The 18,089-nt window shown below is 42.0% G+C and overlaps 2 protein-coding genes across 4 annotated transcripts; one reads left to right on the top strand and one right to left on the bottom strand.

The window, feature by feature from the left end:
* Window positions 1–3,356: 3,356 nt before the first annotated feature.
* LOC115690653 (probable inactive receptor kinase At1g48480) lies at window positions 3,357–6,251 on the top strand. Its single transcript, XM_030617083.2, has 2 exons — window positions 3,357–5,037; window positions 5,301–6,251. The coding sequence occupies exons 1-2, from the start codon at window positions 3,687–3,689 to the stop codon at window positions 5,930–5,932; spliced, it is 1,983 nt and encodes a 660-aa protein (XP_030472943.1). The 5' UTR covers window positions 3,357–3,686; the 3' UTR covers window positions 5,933–6,251.
* On the bottom strand, window positions 6,236–16,718 carry LOC115690652 (probable serine/threonine protein kinase IREH1). Of its 3 annotated transcripts, none has more exons than XM_056317494.1 (19): window positions 15,748–16,718; window positions 14,850–14,914; window positions 14,567–14,722; window positions 13,113–14,474; window positions 12,434–12,606; window positions 11,786–12,032; window positions 11,321–11,413; window positions 11,099–11,239; window positions 10,927–11,019; window positions 10,588–10,792; window positions 10,192–10,277; window positions 10,020–10,108; window positions 9,499–9,550; window positions 9,348–9,404; window positions 9,071–9,241; window positions 8,870–8,947; window positions 8,494–8,686; window positions 8,333–8,390; window positions 6,236–7,809 (listed from the first exon to the last, which is right to left on the bottom strand). In XM_056317494.1, the coding sequence occupies exons 1-17, from the start codon at window positions 16,577–16,579 to the stop codon at window positions 8,603–8,605; spliced, it is 3,984 nt and encodes a 1,327-aa protein (XP_056173469.1). In that variant the 5' UTR covers window positions 16,580–16,718; the 3' UTR covers window positions 6,236–7,809; window positions 8,333–8,390; window positions 8,494–8,602. The 3 variants fall into 3 exon arrangements, with proteins under 3 accessions (XP_056173469.1, XP_056173466.1, XP_030472940.1); XM_056317491.1 differs by lacking the exon at window positions 6,236–7,809 and adding an exon at window positions 8,150–8,234; XM_030617080.2 differs by lacking the exon at window positions 6,236–7,809 and having other exon boundaries at window positions 8,150–8,390.
* Window positions 16,719–18,089: the final 1,371 nt, after the last annotated feature.

Below are 18,089 nucleotides of genomic sequence, written 5' to 3'. Positions count from 1 at the left end.
CGGCTATATTCCGGCCTAAAAGGAAAAGCCGAACTGCGAATCATACGATACAAGTCTTATGCATTTTCAAAAAATTCCACGAGATCATCGAATCGTATGTGTATAACATGCAAATACGCCTCGAAATTAGGACAAGTCAACATTCGACGTTTTAATCTGAAGTAATGGTGAGAACATTACCCACTCCTTGACTTTGGAACATACATTTAGTGATGTGTATCTATTTTCAAAATCCTCTTTAATTGCACTTTGGTCAAGTTATAGATTAGATAGGAGGACCCCCAACGTTATCGTCATCCTCTGTCCCTAGCTAGCTAGAAAACAAAAACGGATGGAGATACCTATCCATACATTCAAAAACACCTTTCGGATGAATTTCATGGGTTGACGAGTGACTTCGAAATTTTTTGATCGAGGATATGTAATTTGATATAATTCAAGGATTTTGTTAACGAATACCCTCGATTTCTGTAAATTATTCGGATGAAGAAATTTTGTCATTATCAAAAGATCACCTTTCTCGTGTTGTGCACGACCAATGTACTGAAAAATGCATCTATTTCTTTGTTGGATATGATTAATAAGTGTTTCGAGAGCTCTAAGTTAATGATACTCATAGTTTAATAAGGAAAACATTAAAGAGTGAGGAAAATGACACAAATGATCCTTAAACTTTGACTCAATTTGTAATGCGTTCCTTGAACTTTTAATTTGTTCAATATGGTCCATGAACTTTTGGTACATATTCAAACTAGTCCTTAAACTATATGAAAATATCCAATGTTGTCTGTGAACTTAAATCAATGGAAATGATAACATTGGATATTTTCATATAGAGTAGGGACTAGTTTGAACATTTACGAAAATTCATGAACTATATTAAACACATTAAAAGTTTAGGAACAATATTGTACATTGAGAAATGTGCTTTGGAAATGTAAATATATATTATTCAAAGTGAATAGCGTAATCAAAATAGAATAAATTATCCAATTAATCATAAATCTATTTTACGGATGCCAACTCAGTTTAAAACTTTTCAATTTGCTAATTTAGTCCTAAATTTTGAGAATAATTTCAATGTAGTTTTTGATATCAATTTTTATCGAAAATCGCTAACGTGGCAGTCCAGCCATTGCCGTCCTACGGTGATTTCCGAAGAAAATTAATCGGAATGACTATATTGGAAGTATGCACTAAATTGGCAAAATTGGAATATGGCCGAATTGATATCCGTACAATAAGTATATAACCGATCGGGTAATTTTTCCAATTGAAACATGTACTTCTTTCGTTGTCAACGTCCCTTTTGGAAAATGTTATTACCGCAAGCTTTTTTTCTTAATACACGAGTGTTTGGAACTAACACTCATAAATAAAATCCATACGAAAAATCCAATACAATGAAAACCGTATGTGTTTGGCTTTGGGAAACTAGTAAATAAAATTATTCCTTTAATTAGGATCATGGTACGTGGAAAAAATCAAATTTGTTAGCCCGATTATATTAGTGACCACTGTCCATCGATAGATTTTAATCCGATGTTTAGCACACATCGTAACCCGACGTTATGAGTAGAAATAATTTTCGTTGGCTTCTATAGAATAATGATTACAATAAAATAAAAGGAATTACCTACACTAATGCTGGTCTTTAGGGATGGAAAACTATTGCTCTTGCTTGCGAAATTATAAATTGGACAGCAGAAAAAAATTGAGAAAACCCCTTAAAGAACGCCAACTCCATACAGTGATGCTCCTAGCTGGTGATGTAGATTCTAGCCTCAATTTCATCAAACTGATTTGACCTCACTTTAGTCGACTATGCTAGTGTGGCTAATCCCTCATCAAATTATGCAATTGCAAGTGAAACTTTCTCATAAGGGTATCATGAAGTTGAATCAAGTTTGAAAATCGTGCAAAGTGACACGACAAGAATCGACCGGTAATTATGTGAACTCCAACTCACTAATTCATTTTATATGTACGGATTTAGATGCATAAAAGTTTTGTCAGTTTTTGATCGATCAGAGAGATCGATCAATCAAACTCAAATCGCGCAACGAAAAGCAATCAAAATCTACAATGAAAGACAGAAAACTAACATCTGAACAGACCCATTGGGAAAAGACTAAACAATCTTCTGGAGCCCATCACTAAATTAAATAATCACCATTTTCCCAGGATTAATTATTAAGCTTATTATTATTATTATTATTATTATTATTATTATTATGTGGGGGAAGAAATGAAAGCAAAAATTCTCCTCAAAAAATAAAAATAAAAACCCTTTTTGTCTTCTCCTCCCTCCTATCGCAATCACATCATTTAACGAAATGCCAACAAAATTTCAAAAATATTTGTCAGTGATCGCTTCCACTTCAAAATTCAACCACCAGAAATAAAAAACCTCATTTTCCAACCGTTAGGACATCCAATGTCGCTGCACACGAAATGGTTATTATTGCACAAGAAAAAAAATATAAAAAAAGGGGGGCAAAAAATTAAGAAAAAATAAAAGAAAAATTAATTTTTTCAGTTCAATGTCTGAAATTCTCTGAAAATCTTTGAATCAATGCGCAGTTGGTACTCTTAAACAATAAGTTTTACTGTCAAATCGATGTACTTTGTGTCCAGTCCATAAATGGGGAGGGCTCCCCCTCCCCCACTTCATATTTATCCTCGCAAAAAAAACTCAATTGAAAAATATCTGGTAAATATGACGTCAGCACTGCACATTGATTTTCTCGAGTACTAACTGGTATTTAGGACACCAAACAACGTATTATTATCTCATAATTTCATTCTTTTTTCCGTGTTCAGCAGTCGGCCACCTGGGAAAATGCCTGGGGAAAATTCTGCAAGATGGTACTGCACAGACCAAAAGAAGGAAAACCAAAAAAGGCAAAGCAATAATGAACAACAAAAAGGAAAGAAGGGAATGGAAATCCCTCAGGGGCCATATCCACCCCTAACCAAGAATCATTACACTCATTATCTTGGAAAGGCCAAAGAATAAAAAGGGGATTGAATAAAGAAAATGAAAATGGGTGTATATAATAAATAAAAAAAACCAGGGAAAATAAGGAGAAGAGGTAGATGCTGCAACATGCAGAGAAAGAAAAGGCACAAGTTGACTAATCACCAGCAAATCACGCACCATCACTCACTCCCTCACTGCACTCAACAACAGCTAGGGTTTTGCCTTTTTTATCCCCCCCTTCCCCTCACGTTTCCTTTCTTCTCTTTCTTCTTTTCTTTTTCACTTTCTTGTTCTTCACCGTCCTTCTCTCTCTCTCTCTCTCTCTCTAACACACATATACACACACCAAGACAGCAACCCACATACATACAGCCTGGACTACTACCCTCTTCTCCTTCTTCTTCTCCTTCTCCTGCTCCTTCTTCTTCCAGTCTCCCACTCTTCACCAAGAAATACGCCACACAGCACCACACACAAACCCAGAGAAAAGCAAGAAGACCCAAAAGAAAAAGATCCTATTTTTATTGCAGTTCACCCAAACTCCTCAGACCCTCCAAGGACCAACCACAGAACTATGCAGTTGCACTCTCATTTACTCCAACCATAGCCTCCCGCTCACCGGCAGAGAGGGAAATCAAGGAGACCCATCATCTGCAGCTGCGTTTCTTGATCACCCACCAGCTCGGAAGAACAATCCCCCACAATGCAGCTTCGAATTCTTGCCTTGCTGAGCTTCTTCGCGGCCTCGGCCATCCTTGTCCCCGTCGCGGAGCCAGATCTCGCGTCCGACCGAGCGGCGCTCCTCGCGCTGAGATCCGCCGTCGGAGGCCGCACTTTGCTCTGGAATGCCAACCTCCAGAGCCCCTGCTCGTGGGCGGGGGTCCAGTGCGAGGCGAACCGGGTCACCGCCCTCCGTTTGCCCGGCGTCGCTCTGTCCGGCCAAATCCCCGACGGCATTCTGGGTAACTTGACCCAGCTCCGCACTCTCTCGCTCCGGCTCAACACGCTCTCCGGCCAGCTCCCCTCAGATCTCGCGTCCTGCACCGACCTGAGGAACCTCTACGTGCAAGGTAACCAGTTCTCTGGCCCGATCCCTGAGTCACTGTTCAGCTTGCGTGATCTCGTCAGGCTCAATCTCGCGTCCAATAAGTTCTCTGGGGAGATTCCTGCTGGTTTCGGCAACTTGACTAGGCTTAGGACTCTCTTTCTTGAGAACAACCAGCTCTCTGGGTCGATCCCCGCTGAGCTGAAGCTGCCCAACCTCGAGCAGTTCAATGTCTCTGACAATTTGTTAAACGGGTCGATACCTGACAGCTTGGGGGCTTTTGCTAACACTTCGTTTTCGGGTAACTCTCTGTGCGGGAAGCCGCTGGCTTCTTGCTCTCAAGAAATTAGTCTGCCCGCCGGCGTGCCGCCTGCTAGTACTGACAACGGAGGAGGAAAGAAAAAGAAGCTTTCTGGGGCAGCGGTTGCGGGCATAGTAATTGGGTGCGTGTTCGGGTTTATATTCCTCGTCGTACTGTTGATGTATCTGTGCCGGCAGAAGGGTGGCAAGAAGACTAGATCTGTGGACATCGCGACCTTCAAGCACCAGGAATTGGAGATTCCAGGCGAGAAACCGGTCGGGGAGGTCGAGAATGGCGGTTACAGTAATGGGTACTCCGTGGCGGTAGCTGCATCTGCGGCCATGGCGGGAAGTGGAAAAGGGGAAGTAAATGGTGGTGCTGGTACCGCGGCAAAGAAGCTGATATTCTTCGGTAATTCGGCAAAGGTGTTTGATTTGGAGGACTTGTTGAGGGCTTCGGCGGAAGTTCTCGGGAAAGGGACCTTTGGAACGGCTTACAAGGCGGTTTTGGAGGCCGGGATCACGGTGGCTGTGAAGAGGCTAAAGGATGTCAACGTGGCTGCAAAGGAGTTCAAGGAGAAGATTGAAGCAGTCGGAGCTATGGATCACCAGAATCTGGTTCCTCTGAGGGCATACTATTACAGCAATGATGAGAAGCTTCTCGTCCATGATTATATGCCTATGGGAAGCTTGTCTGCACTTTTACATGGTGATAATTTCTTCCTGAAGTTTCAATTATGTTCTGCTTTTCTTCGGGTTATTAAAATTTCCTGTTATTGTAGCTCCTTGCAACAGTTTTCTTCTGATTGAAGTTCAATTACTTCCATTATACATATTTTAAACTACTTATGATTGGTTCATGCCAGCTTTCATTCCTGGAGTTGATCGCGAATGCATAACTATCTGTTAACATTTTCTCACGGCTGTAACTGCATTGATATGGTAGAACTCATGTTTGCAAAATTACTGCAGGAAACAAAGGAGCAGGAAGGACTCCGCTGAACTGGGAAATCAGGTCTGCCATCGCCCTTGGAGCTGCCCGTGGCATAGAGTACCTACATTCCCAAGGTCCGAACGTCTCCCATGGAAATATCAAATCCTCCAACATCCTTCTCACGACATCATACGATGCGCGAGTGTCCGACTTTGGCCTGGCCCACCTTGTAGGGCCTTCCACCACTCCAAACCACATTGCCGGCTACCGAGCACCAGAAGTCACTGACCCTCGTAGAGTTTCCCAAAAGGCCGATGTCTATAGCTTCGGGGTGTTGCTTCTGGAGCTCTTGACTGGGAAGGCGCCTATTCACGCTCTCCTCAACGAGGAAGGTGTGGACCTTCCAAGGTGGGTCCAGTCCATTGTTCGCGAGGAGTGGACTTCCGAAGTCTTCGATCTCGAGCTCCTGAGGTACCAGAACATCGGGGAGGAGATGGTTCAGCTATTGCAGCTCGCGATAGATTGTGCCGCCCAATATCCCGATAAGCGTCCATCAATGTCCGAAGTGAGGAGCCAAATTGAAGGGCTGTGTCATTCTAGCTCACAGAAAGATCGCGCCCCACAGCTCGACCAGGTCAATGAAGTGAACGATGACGCATCATCTCGGTGAGTTGATTTCCGAGACTGGCGAGCGAAATTCCCGAAGGATCATCTTGCAACATTATGCCACTTTTAGCATCATAATCTGGGTTTTCTTCTCTATTTTTCTGTTCTATGTCAATTTGGGCCTCTTTCTAATGTCATTACGAGGCAATAGTCTTCTCCCCTTTTTTCTCTCATCATTTTCTGTAATTCCCCATTGTGCTACTTTTTTTCACCTTCTCTTCATTTATGCTTTGGGGTGGATATCAGTTACATTTGTTCTTGTTGGTAAGTATGTTGGATCATGGTTTCTTGTAATTATTACTCATGCTTTTGCTTTTGCTTTCCCCTTTTGCTTTTGATGCAACTCGTCATCTGTTCAGATTGAGATGTTTCGGTTGCTTCTTAGGATGCTTGGTGCAATAGTGTTTTCAAGTGTATTGATCCACCAAACTTTGTTTAAAGTTTTCTGGACCTTTTGAAAATCAGATTGAGATATATACCTGAAGTCTAAAGTTGAATTTGTGGCCTCCTTGGAGAAGTTTCTTTTTGGCTAATTCACTAGTCTTTAATCAAACATTGCAGTGAGCCAACTTGTTGGTACAGTTATTGCAGCATGTGCTTTCTCTGTCACGATGGTTGGCAAATCTCCATAATTGTTATAAAATAAAATAAAATATTAACTTCGGGAACCTTATGAGAATGTAATTATTGATTTACAGCTAACCAATCGAATATCTTTGTACCTGCTGCAAGAGAAAAGAAAAAAAAAAGTAAAAGGCTTTCCTTTGATGAATTTAAAATTTTGAAATTGGTGCTGGAGGTGGTGGCGGCAGGTGGGTTTGTATAGGATTCTCCTCATATGTGTGATTCCCAGCAGCTACTTGAGGGTCTTTTTAAAAAGGATGTGAATTTATGGTGCCTAACAAAAAGGTTGACAAACTTGGCTCCATAGACATGGCCAAGATCATCAGTCTGATTTCATGTGGTCCATGGTGGATATGATAATCAAGCTTTTGTTTTTCATTCAGGCCCCGGAAAAACTCTGGGACCTGTCTCTGTTCCTCTCTACTTATCTTTTTTAGATTGGTTGCATAAGATCCAATAACAAGGAGTCAGATAAGGTATGGAAATAAACAAAAAGTTGCACCTCTGTGTTCTAATTTTTTTAATTAAAATCTTTTTGAAGGGTTTTCTTGTCTCGTCTCTTGGGTCTGGGTTGATGCTGTCCCCCCCACATCTCCACCTTTTAACATGGAACAGAGTTTTGTATGAGGGGAAAAACACAAGATTTGTTGATCACATAAATACAAAAACATCTGGGCACACAGAAAACCAGTACACCAGGCTAGTGGGCCAATCATCTGTCTGATTTTCTCTTTATCTGAATAGCATTCTCAGATACCTTGCTCCAGGCAGATTTTCTTGGACATTTGTCATTATGATTTGACTCACTTTCACATAGGAGAGAAAAGATGATATGGATCTTAAAAAGGTTCATTAAGTTATATGATATGAACATATTTAGATCTATGATGGAGCGGAAACATATGCTTTCCAATTACTCGTTAAAATCGACTGTTCAAGACTCTTGTGAATAGTTTCATGGTCCACATCCAATTCATGAACATGAACGTATAATTCGGCGCTTCTCAAAGAGGGGACGGGCAATTATCACCGCTATTATTCACCTCCGCGAGTTGGCATGCCCGAGAAGCACGATGAACACGAAATCTTCACCGGACAAAAATGGAAGTTGCACCGATGGTCAATTGCTTTAGAAGTGAGACGATCGTCAGGGGACAGGAGAAGTATTTTCCTCTAGGATGGAAAAGATTATTAGCTCTCCACATACCGGGACATCTCAGATCGCCATGTTTGATCCTTAGAAAGATATAGCTATTCCTGTCTTATGAAGTGGTGCTTAAAATTCAAATCAAAGTAGAAAGGATCAACTTACCACTGACCAGGAAACTACGGACACAAGTGAAGGACAGCACCAACCTATTGAATGAACTTCGTTTCCGATTCATAACGACTAAAATAAGCAAAATTTACGTGAGATAACAAAATTGAGACGAGTACGACTTCGATCTAGATTTCATCATGAAGTTCATTTTCCACCGCAGCATATTCTTACAGCTCTCATACATTCTCAAGAAGAGTAGCTCGTGTTTTGTGATGATCCCCAAGGCCTTGTAAGATATTGTCACACAGCCCCTATAAAATAGACGGGCGCTAAGAATTCGAGAAAAGGGAGATGTGCTCTCATTGACAACTTTGGAAAATTGCAGATGATACACTTTGGAGGGTCACAAATACACCAACACCTAGGCTCGTAAGTTGTAGGTACATTGACAACCCAAAATCATTACCAACACAACAATTCGATGGCAAAAATGGAAACCCTGCGGTGTGGAAACATTACCTAACTGCAGAGAGAGCACATCTCCGGCACGGTTTCTCTATCAATGTCTCTTCTATCTCTGCAAAAGAAAGATCACATTCAACAAAGATTCAAATTTGTAAAACAGAGAATTTGAAAAAGGAAACTCAGATAAGGAAAAGGCTGATCTTTCAGATTCATACATGTACAGGGTATATAAACAGCGACGAGGTCAGTCGGTGCCCTCCAAAGCTCGTCACAAGCCAAGTTCAATAGTATTCCCTCCCCGCTTTTGTGGGGGAAGATAAGCAATCATGCACCGGAATTGGGCGGAGGATCATCCTTCCATCCCTTAGAAAGCAAATCATAGTTGATCGATGCCAACTGAGAGAGATTCTGCAAAAATTGGAGGGACAAAAGCGCAAGACAAGTAAATAGCAGCCATAATAGCGAAATCGTAAAACATAGAAAGCATACTGAAAACAAACCTCAATTTTGACCCAACACTCGTATATCTCAATCCAACTTTGGATAAATGCACAATAGCATGTAATGGCATTTTATTAGTTTAGCTATTACCTTGAACGAGAAATTGCTGAATGAGTAGTTGATAGATGAGCCAGACTCGAACTCAGCAAGACCCCCAAATTCATCTCCCTGCATGTCATCATTATCCAGAACAAGTCCACTAACGTAAGGTCATATACTAATAGAAAACAGTAAACACCACAAAATATCACAATCATATTAACAAGTCCTAAATATCTTGATTAACTTTACCACTTCTTCTTGGCGATTGCTGAGGCAACTGCTTCCACTCAAGCTATCCTCGTCACTCAAGTCCTCAAATTCGCTGTCAGGATAAAATTGCTCATCTGAAGTATTCCACGAGTAGCGGCTTGTAAAGTAGCTCGTATCCAGGGCACTTTCTGAAGAGGGGACAAATGCCGCCTGTAAACAAAGTCGTCCAGATGCCATGGGTCAATATGAAAATGGAGAAAATATCAACAAACTAAATTCTAGGAAATTGTTTGATTGGTAAACTTGATAGTAAAACCTTCTGCCTGGCAAGAGTGTCCCAGTTGATATCTTTGAAGAAGACATGCTGCTTCACCTGTAGGATTAATTTTCAATTCACTGAATAACCAAACATCAACTTCACAAACATGATCATTCCCCCCAATTATATTTAAGGCAAAAACAATCACCTCCCATGCTCCACTAGCTCCAAGTCTCTGGTGAGGATCTTCGGTCAGTAACCTTTAAAACCAAATGAGTAGGCACATTGTTAATGTTTTAACATAATAATTTCATCTTAACCGATCATCATGGAAGCAAAAATATGAACTTCGGCAGTGTGAGTATCTGTTCAGAGTGTTCATTTCCATTCTCTCTTCCCTCATAAGTTTATTTCTCACAAAAATGATGAGGGGCATAAAGAAAAACACACAGAAACTATGCACTGTGAGAATCTTGCTAAAAACGTCCACTTTTTCTACTTTTGAATTTAAGAATGAATCTTTGTCTCGAAAAAAAAAATTTAAGAACGAATCTACCAAAGATCAAGACAGAACGGATCGCTAATGGGGGATAAAAATGGTTGGGGGGTAATAACAGAAAATTCTCCCGATAATTTAATTTCTCTGGAATCATGAAGATTGATTTGTCATATTAAATCATCCAACATCGACAGATTCTAAATGCCCAAGTAAAAGAGAAGTTAACTAACCGATCGATTAGGTCTTGTGCTTCAGCGCTCATTTCTTCAGGCACTCTAGGCCAAGGTATATTACGATTAAGAATGTTATCAAATATTGTCTGAAAGAATGAGAATGGTTAGTTTGAATAAATAAATATACACTAAAAATGCTCAACTACTAGGTAAAAGACAAGAAACCAACCTGTGGATGCTCCGCATTGAATGGAGGAATTCCAACAATCAATTCGAATAATATAACACCAACAGACCACCAATCAGCAGTCGTGCCTGAAATGCAATAAGTGAGATGTGATAATGTTAGCCCTACTGCTATAATCAGTGAATATAGGAATAACATAACGCAACATTCAGGAGCGTGATCAGTGATAACATGACTGTACACTAGAGGTTACATGCGATTTCCCTCAGCAATAAAAAAATCGATAGAGTGAATATGAAACACAAATGACAAATTGTAGACTTATCATGGACAAGTTAATTTTTACATCTCCAGATATGAAGTAGCCAAATAATTAACACACGATAAAACCGGACAATATTCATTGCATCTTAAATAAAGCAAATGGCAAATACAGACCATGTCCTGTTCCCAGAAGTATTTCTGGTGCCAGATAGTCGGGTGTGCCCACAGCAGAACGTTTCTTCCGCCTTTCTTTCTGACTCTCAGACATGGATAGCTCAGGCTCTTCATCTACAAGCATGGATGTGCCGCTAACTGCTGGACCCGATAAATCATCAGTGCTGTTGATGAGACCAACTTTAGAAAGCCCAAAGTCTGTCAACTGTACGTAAAAATTAACTATCAGCTAAACCAACATTGAAATTTTTATAATTAATGACTAGACACAAAGAGATGTTAAAAATTACTTAGTTAAATCCTCATGTTCCTACTGAAAAGAGTCTCTTCAATGATTACCTTGATATGACCATCGTGAGCAATCAACAAATTATCAGGCTTCAAATCACGATGAACCACGCGCAGAGAATGTAAATACTCAAGAGCAAGCACCTACATGGACATGTTCATGGTTCTTAAGACTGCATCATAAATGGTACAGTAGCACATCCAAGTAACACTAGCAACTTACCACTTCTGCTATGTACACGCGAGCCACTTCTTCATCTAAGCAGCCTAAATTTCTCAACAACGAATACAGGTCTCCTCCATTTAAATACTCCATCACAAGATACAAATTTTCACGACAAGTGAACGAATAAAAGAAGCGAACCTGAGACAGACAGAAGCAAATGAATACAGGAAACCATGTATTATGTAGACAATGAGGTGCTTCATAGATAGACCTGCTCACCACAAAAGGATTACGGACTGAAATCAAAATATCACGTTCAGCCAGAATACTTTCAACAGCATTCTTGCGAATCATATCTGCCTTTTTAAGAACCTGTTGGACAAAGCAGGACACAGATAATGCAAGTCACAAGCAATATACAGGTGAAGCCTCCATATATAATCATATCAAGAATAAAAAGAGATCCTCTGCCAAGTTTTAACAATTCGCTTCTTTCTGATACCTTTTCCCGACTATGATTCATAAAACAGGACCTTCATTAACTAAATGATGGATCAAGAGGGATAATTATGACTTTAACAATCATTATATGTCAACATGCATAACTCTAAAAAGATCTAAAAGTTAAGAACCCCTTCCGAAGCTAGTTCTTCGATAGAAAGAGAAAAGGTGCAACAATTGAAAGGTGCAACAATTGCTTAGGATAACAAACAAAGCATGAAAATCAAATTCAAAAGGCATCACCTTTATTGCAAAAAGGTCACCAGTCGTTCGCTTTTTAGCCAAGAAAACACGTCCAAAAGCACCACGGCTAATTGGTTTGATGATCTCAAAGTCATCGATGGATGTTCGATCTTTAGAAGAATGAACAGGACTTGTTCGCAAGCTACGGACCACATCATCTTCCAAAGGAGCATCTTCATCGATAACAGTACTTGTTATGTCGACCTTTTCATCATCCACCAGCTCACAGAGCTGTAAATACTTTTCCCTAGAGGATGAAATCTAATCAGAATCAATGATGAAAGTCGCATAAGAGTGACAAGTCTTCTTTCATACCAAGGTAATTCCAAGAGTTCAAAGGTATCAAACAAAATCAAGGATAGAGCAGATAAGCTCCGAGGTATCATTAAAATGGTGTGTTCTATTTTAGCTTCGAAAAGAACAAAGACTGCAAAATATGAGAAAACCACTTTTGCATCAAGAATATTATTTAACAAAAGATAGTTGACCCTAAGTTCTAATTAATCAAATTGCATATTACGCGTCCAATATTCCATCAAGGCATTATGCTTTTCGTATAATAAACAAAGCAAGCAAACTAATTGTTATCCAATAAAAAATATCACTACCGTACTGGATTTAGGAAGAAATTTTTAGTAAATTAAGCACCGTATCAACTTCTCAATCCGTGTTCCAAAGGTCTCCACTGTAAGCGCATCAAACTTCCGCCGATCGATAACCATCCTCAAATCTTCAAGACAGGTCAGTAAGAAGGGTGACGATCTCTCATCATCCATTGGTGTGCTTGCTACACATCGAGCAATATCAGCCAGCTCGTTCATCTGTAGAAAAGATACTTCAACTTACCATGACTACACAACTAATAAAACAAACTCATCATAAAGGATTAGTATAAACAATGCAAACTCAGCTAGCCCATTCTGATATGAATGTCATATTACTTGTCATGATTGACTTGTAAAACATGCAGTTATCCAGGCACGTAATTTCAGAGACACTAAGTATCGAATGCATGTTACTCGCTCTTAGGTCTAAGCCAATTGATGGACCAATGCATTATGGAACCATTTTGCAGCTTAGGGTTAGGATTGAGGATTGATGCATCAAACGTGTCTTTTGAAACTTTGCTTGTGACTTCCTCCAGTAAAACCAAAAGAAAATGCTGTAAGATCATCACTGTTTTTCAAACAAGGTAAGTCAAAATACAGAGGCTGAACTTACAACTTTCCAGTCATATATCATGCCAATGTATCAAGTTTTGCAAGCAAAATAGGATATCACTTAGAAAAGCAGCTCAAGCATTTTAAGACAGAACTGAAGAAGATACCTGTGGGAAATCCTCATTCTCACTGAAAGCACCCTTCCCTGCCAAGAGCAAGTCTATCTGACTGGTTCTTGGTGTCAATCCTGGAGACCGAGGTGTCATACTTCCAGCGGACGATGTTGTCATTCCCTGATCAGACTTAAGACCAAAACGGGTTCTACATGACATGGAAGGTAGACCCTTCATATCGTCCATGAAAATGGAGTTATCGACATCTTGGAAACAATCAAGCATGTCCTCTGAACCTCTCCTTGACCAGTCACTGAGTTTCGGAGAGGGTATGTCAGATTCTTCAGTGACACTTGAATTTGATACCTTGGCAACATCTGGACTGCCAACATGTTGAGCATCCTTCTGAAAGGTCTCCATCATCTTTTCAAGAGTTTCAGATATCCTGAGAAGACGCTCATTGACATTTATACCCTTCTGATCGCATCGGTCAGCAACTGCACAAATTCGAGAGTGATCTTCTACAAATGAAGTAAGAACCTCCTCTTCGCAAATACGACAGATTATGGTGCTTTCCTCAGAAGCATGTGCTTGATCTCCCCAGTAACCCCAAGAAGCCTTGTGCTGATGCTTAGAAGACTCTCGGGCAGAAAGGAGTTCAGGAGACTTCACAGCAACATCCCCGTCGGACATTCCTCTCCTATTGTTGAACGCTTTTCCAGGTTCAACTTTACTATCATGATGCTCCTTCGCTGGGACGGACTCTTTCAAGGCTTTCCCAGCTGGAGTTGGGAGTTTTTTCCATGAAGCCATCCGATTCCTACCTCCAGGTGACTCGTTCTTAGGAGTGTCATTAGCTGGAGGAGAGAGAACATCATCTCTCTGCATGGGACGTTCTCTCTTCCATTCCAAGCCATGCTGCTGCTCTTGGCTATAAGATTTCCTGGATGAAGGTGCTTTTGAGGGCTTTGCTGCACTCAAACTCTTACCATCTCTCCCAATGCTGGGCGAAAATCGCTTGTCAGCAGAATGCAGCACCCTGGACTGACGAAGATGCAGGAACTGCTCATCCTCGGCCAATCCACTTTCCTTATGGAACTGCAACAACCTAGTACACCTTGTCAGGATGAAAAGCATTCTTGTGTGAAGTTGTTTCAGTATTCCCATGGGAAGTTCTTGGCGCCTGTCGTCAAGCTCCTGAACTATTCCTTCACACTGAAGCCAAAACTCTCCAGGTGATGTCATAGCACAGCTACGAGCTAACACCAGCAGGTCTTCAATGGTCTCCTGCCACTCAGGATGAGTTTCAGCATTTTTCTCAAGAATTCCCACCAAATCAGCAGCAAAGATAGCCAGATCAGAGTTGACTTCTTCCTTGGCCTTGTCAAATTTGGTTCTGATTACAACCAGAATCTCCTGTAAAGAGCATCAAAGTTATCAGAACGAGATAGAATATCCAAAAACAAGTTCTATCGTCTGGAGAGTTGCAAGGCTTTAAATCACGGTACCTCCAGATTATTCAAGCCACGAGGTTTCCAAAATGGGAAAGGCCGCACACCTTTTGAGTTCAACTCATGTGAGAAACTTTTGATATCACCAGGAAATCGCTTCTTTGGTGCACTTGTCACACGGAGAATCGCTTGAAAACGGGGAGACTCCGATTCCTTTATTCCGAATCATATTTAGTATAAATAAGCATATGTTCCATTTTCACGATATACGCATAAATAATGGTGATTCAGAACATTAGGAACTGCATGTACAGCATTAATAAGAATCTTTTAACAGTACCTCCGGTGTACAAACATCTGAACTTCTTATGTCTCCAGCACGGCCCCACGATGAATCCACATGGCCTAATAGAGATAATTTAAGATATAGAATGAGGCTAAGAAAGAAATATTGAGTCTGGCAATGTACATAGCTTGTAGGCTAGCATAACTCTCGCGTCTCATGATTATGATTACGCATCCTCTTGTGCATCAGAAATTGACCCTTCCAACTCCCCCTACACCCCCCCAAAAAAAAAAAAGAAAAAAGAAAAAAGGCCCTCCTCTACAGCTTCATATACTGAACTCATATTGCACTAGCTGTAACCAGTTTTTGTCACACACTTCCTTTACAATTTTCCAATTAATTGTTCGCAACAGCTTACCTAAAGTGGATAAAAGAGTTTTAGGCAACCACATCCGCGCTCATCATATGGTCTTCCCTATCGTTATGGCTCGTTCATCAACTTGACCATACAATTATACTCATCTCATCTTCATTTTCACTTCCTTTCCTTCATTCATAGTACAAAATATCTCTCTTGTATTATACGCAATCATACCCCGCCTCGTGATGCACTACCCTGTGCTACTCATATCTTCCATTCTGTATCAATATCTCCTGCATAGCGCATACTTTAAGTTATCCTAAAACTCATTGGCCAATTCACAAAGAAGTTAGACTACACCTAAAGTTGTTTTGTCATATGCTCGCTAGTCGAGACTCCAAACACATTGGCACATTGAACATGAACGGCCAACAATTTGACTGATTTGGGAACTTTTAGAATCTCATTCGACATATAGGCAATTCATACCAGAATTTCAACTAGGTTCAGCAGCTAATATATAGTTGCAAATGCCATATATGAAGAACTGAAGGGTTAAAATAAAAAGCACAAACTATACCAAATGTATACCTGCTTCAGAAGATGATTCGGCATTTGCCAAACTGGAAGCTGCGGGCAAATTGGGGCTCTGATCCCTTGACAGCACACTCCCTGGCGACACACCGTCGGAATTGGTCCCATTTTCAACCCAATTTCCAAACCTCGCATTGTCCTGAGGAACACCCATTCTGCTAGGAGCAAACTCCACTTCCTTCTTCTTACCACCACTACCGGAACTCGAATTCGCCGACCCCGAACTCCGATCCCCGACATTTACACTCGGCCTGGAGAGATTACTTGCCCCCAAACCCGACCCCTTCTCACCCCTAAACCCGAAAAAGCTCTCCTGCGGCAGCGGGCCGGACCGCGTCTTTATCCTATTCAATCCCAACGAGGAAGCCAATATCGGCGACACCGAAGACGGCGCTTCCTTCTCCTCAACCGGGTTCGTCCCCGTCGCCGTCGCCGCCGCCGCGGCGGCGGCGGCTACCGTCCCTTTCTTGGACTTGGACCCGAGCGACGAGCCCGACTTGAAAGACACCGGGTTGTGCTTCTGCGGGGCGTGAGCCTGGCTCGGCTTCTCGGGCTCCTTGCCCCTGGCATCCTTCTTCTTCTGACCGTCCTTGACTTGGGTTTGACGACACGGGGAGGGGAACCCGGAGGAGGAGGAGGAGGAAGAAGTGGCGGCGGCGGCGGCGGAGGCGGCGGAGGTGGCGGAGTCGTCGAGCTTGGAGGCGGGCTTGGGCTTCCTCTTGTCGGATCGGATCGGGGAGTTGGATCCGAGGGATCGGGGGCTGTTGGATCCGTCGGGGCTGGAGGAGTCCGACTTCTTGGAGGAGAAGAACCTGCCCTTGAACACCATGTCGTCGTCGTCGCCCCCCGCTCCTCCTCCTCCTCGACGCTAGACCGGAGGCTCCCAAGAAGCATAGACGACTACCTTCTTCCCAGTGGCCGACACTGTTGCTGCGGCATATATATAGAGAGAGAGAGAGAGAGAGAAAGTGGCTCCGAAAGCTTCGGCTTGTAGAGAGAGAGAGAGAGAGGGGGAGAGGGACACGGAGGGTTGCGGACAATCTTGGACTTCCGATGAACAGAGGGTCGGAAATCCTGGGGGGAAGAGAGAAGAAAAGAGAAGAGAGACGAGAGATGGGGTTGAAGCAACGAGGAGGAAGATGCGACTTTTGAGTGTGGAAATCTCGTCGTCGGAGGATAATTGCAACTCCAAAACTGTCTGTAAAAAAAAAAAACTATGGAATTTGAACTGAAAAACCCAGCCCCACAAAGGAAGGGAAGAAAAAAAAAAAAAGGAAGGAAATTTTTTTTTTTCGGCCAATTTTTTTTTTCTCTTATGGAAGTGAAATTTGTGTATAATGTATGGTATGCGATGTGTGGCGTGATTTGATTTGGCGGTGGCTACTTTTTGGTTTTGCTTTATATGGCATATAATTAATAATATATTGTTTCTCTTTTTTTTTTGCAACTTTGGAAGAAAAGTAAACCTTGGAGGGCAGTGGAAGAGTTCGGCCACCGGTCCTTACCAAGAAGACTACCAATGTGGGGAGGATAGGGTTTGACCACCGCTCGACGGGCTTAAAAATAAGGTTTTGGCTACCATTGATTGGTATGTCTAGGGATTTTATATCGTGAGATATTTCGGCCACTCGCGTTGTAAATGTGTGATTGGAAATATGATAGATCGGTCGAATCCATGTTATCTGTTTTGGAGAGGAAGTTGGGTCGGATCGAGATTCTCCTCTTTTTTCTTGATGGATGATGCCCTGAATCAATTGAGATGAGATTAGCCATCAGCCGGACCGGATCATCGGGTCTCGGCTAGACGGGCCGGCCCAACCCCATCGGGCCGAAACACGTTCGAACCCCGCTCACATGCTATTTGCGGGTGGAGGAAGGGGAGGAAAATTTGAGGGGGTAGGGAACAAGAGTTCGCAGTAATTTGTAATGTTTCCCACCCTCCCCCCCACCTCTCTATTGACGCCTTTCTCACGGGAAATTCGATACCGTCTCTATTTCCCGCACCCCAGCTCCATCTCCTCCTTGTCCCTTCGTTTGCCGAGCGGAGCGGGCTCGGCATCCGACCGGAACTGAACGTCGAACGGCTTGACCGCGAGCCCGTGGCTCATACCTTCAAGGGCCTATATGGGCTGGACCATTTTGTGTGGACTTGACTGTCGAAGGTGCATGGTATGAATTCGACGCATAATTTGAGAACAATTGTTATTCCATCATCGACGACTGTCTCTTTTTTTACTTCGTTTTATGTAAGCCGAGGAGGGCCTTTGGACCGGCGGGCTTTTTTTTGGGAGATCAAGGCCCGTATCCACCGGCCCAACCCAAGCCCATATCATTCTAGG

This window comes from Syzygium oleosum, unplaced genomic scaffold (genome assembly GCF_021117445.2).
Source record: "Syzygium oleosum isolate NSW1041296 unplaced genomic scaffold, Sole_v2.1 Sole_v2.01, whole genome shotgun sequence".
NCBI classification, from domain to species: Eukaryota; Viridiplantae; Streptophyta; class Magnoliopsida; order Myrtales; family Myrtaceae; genus Syzygium; species Syzygium oleosum.
The sequence above is the reverse complement of the archived record's forward strand: the minus strand, read 5'-3'. Positions and strand labels throughout refer to the sequence as shown.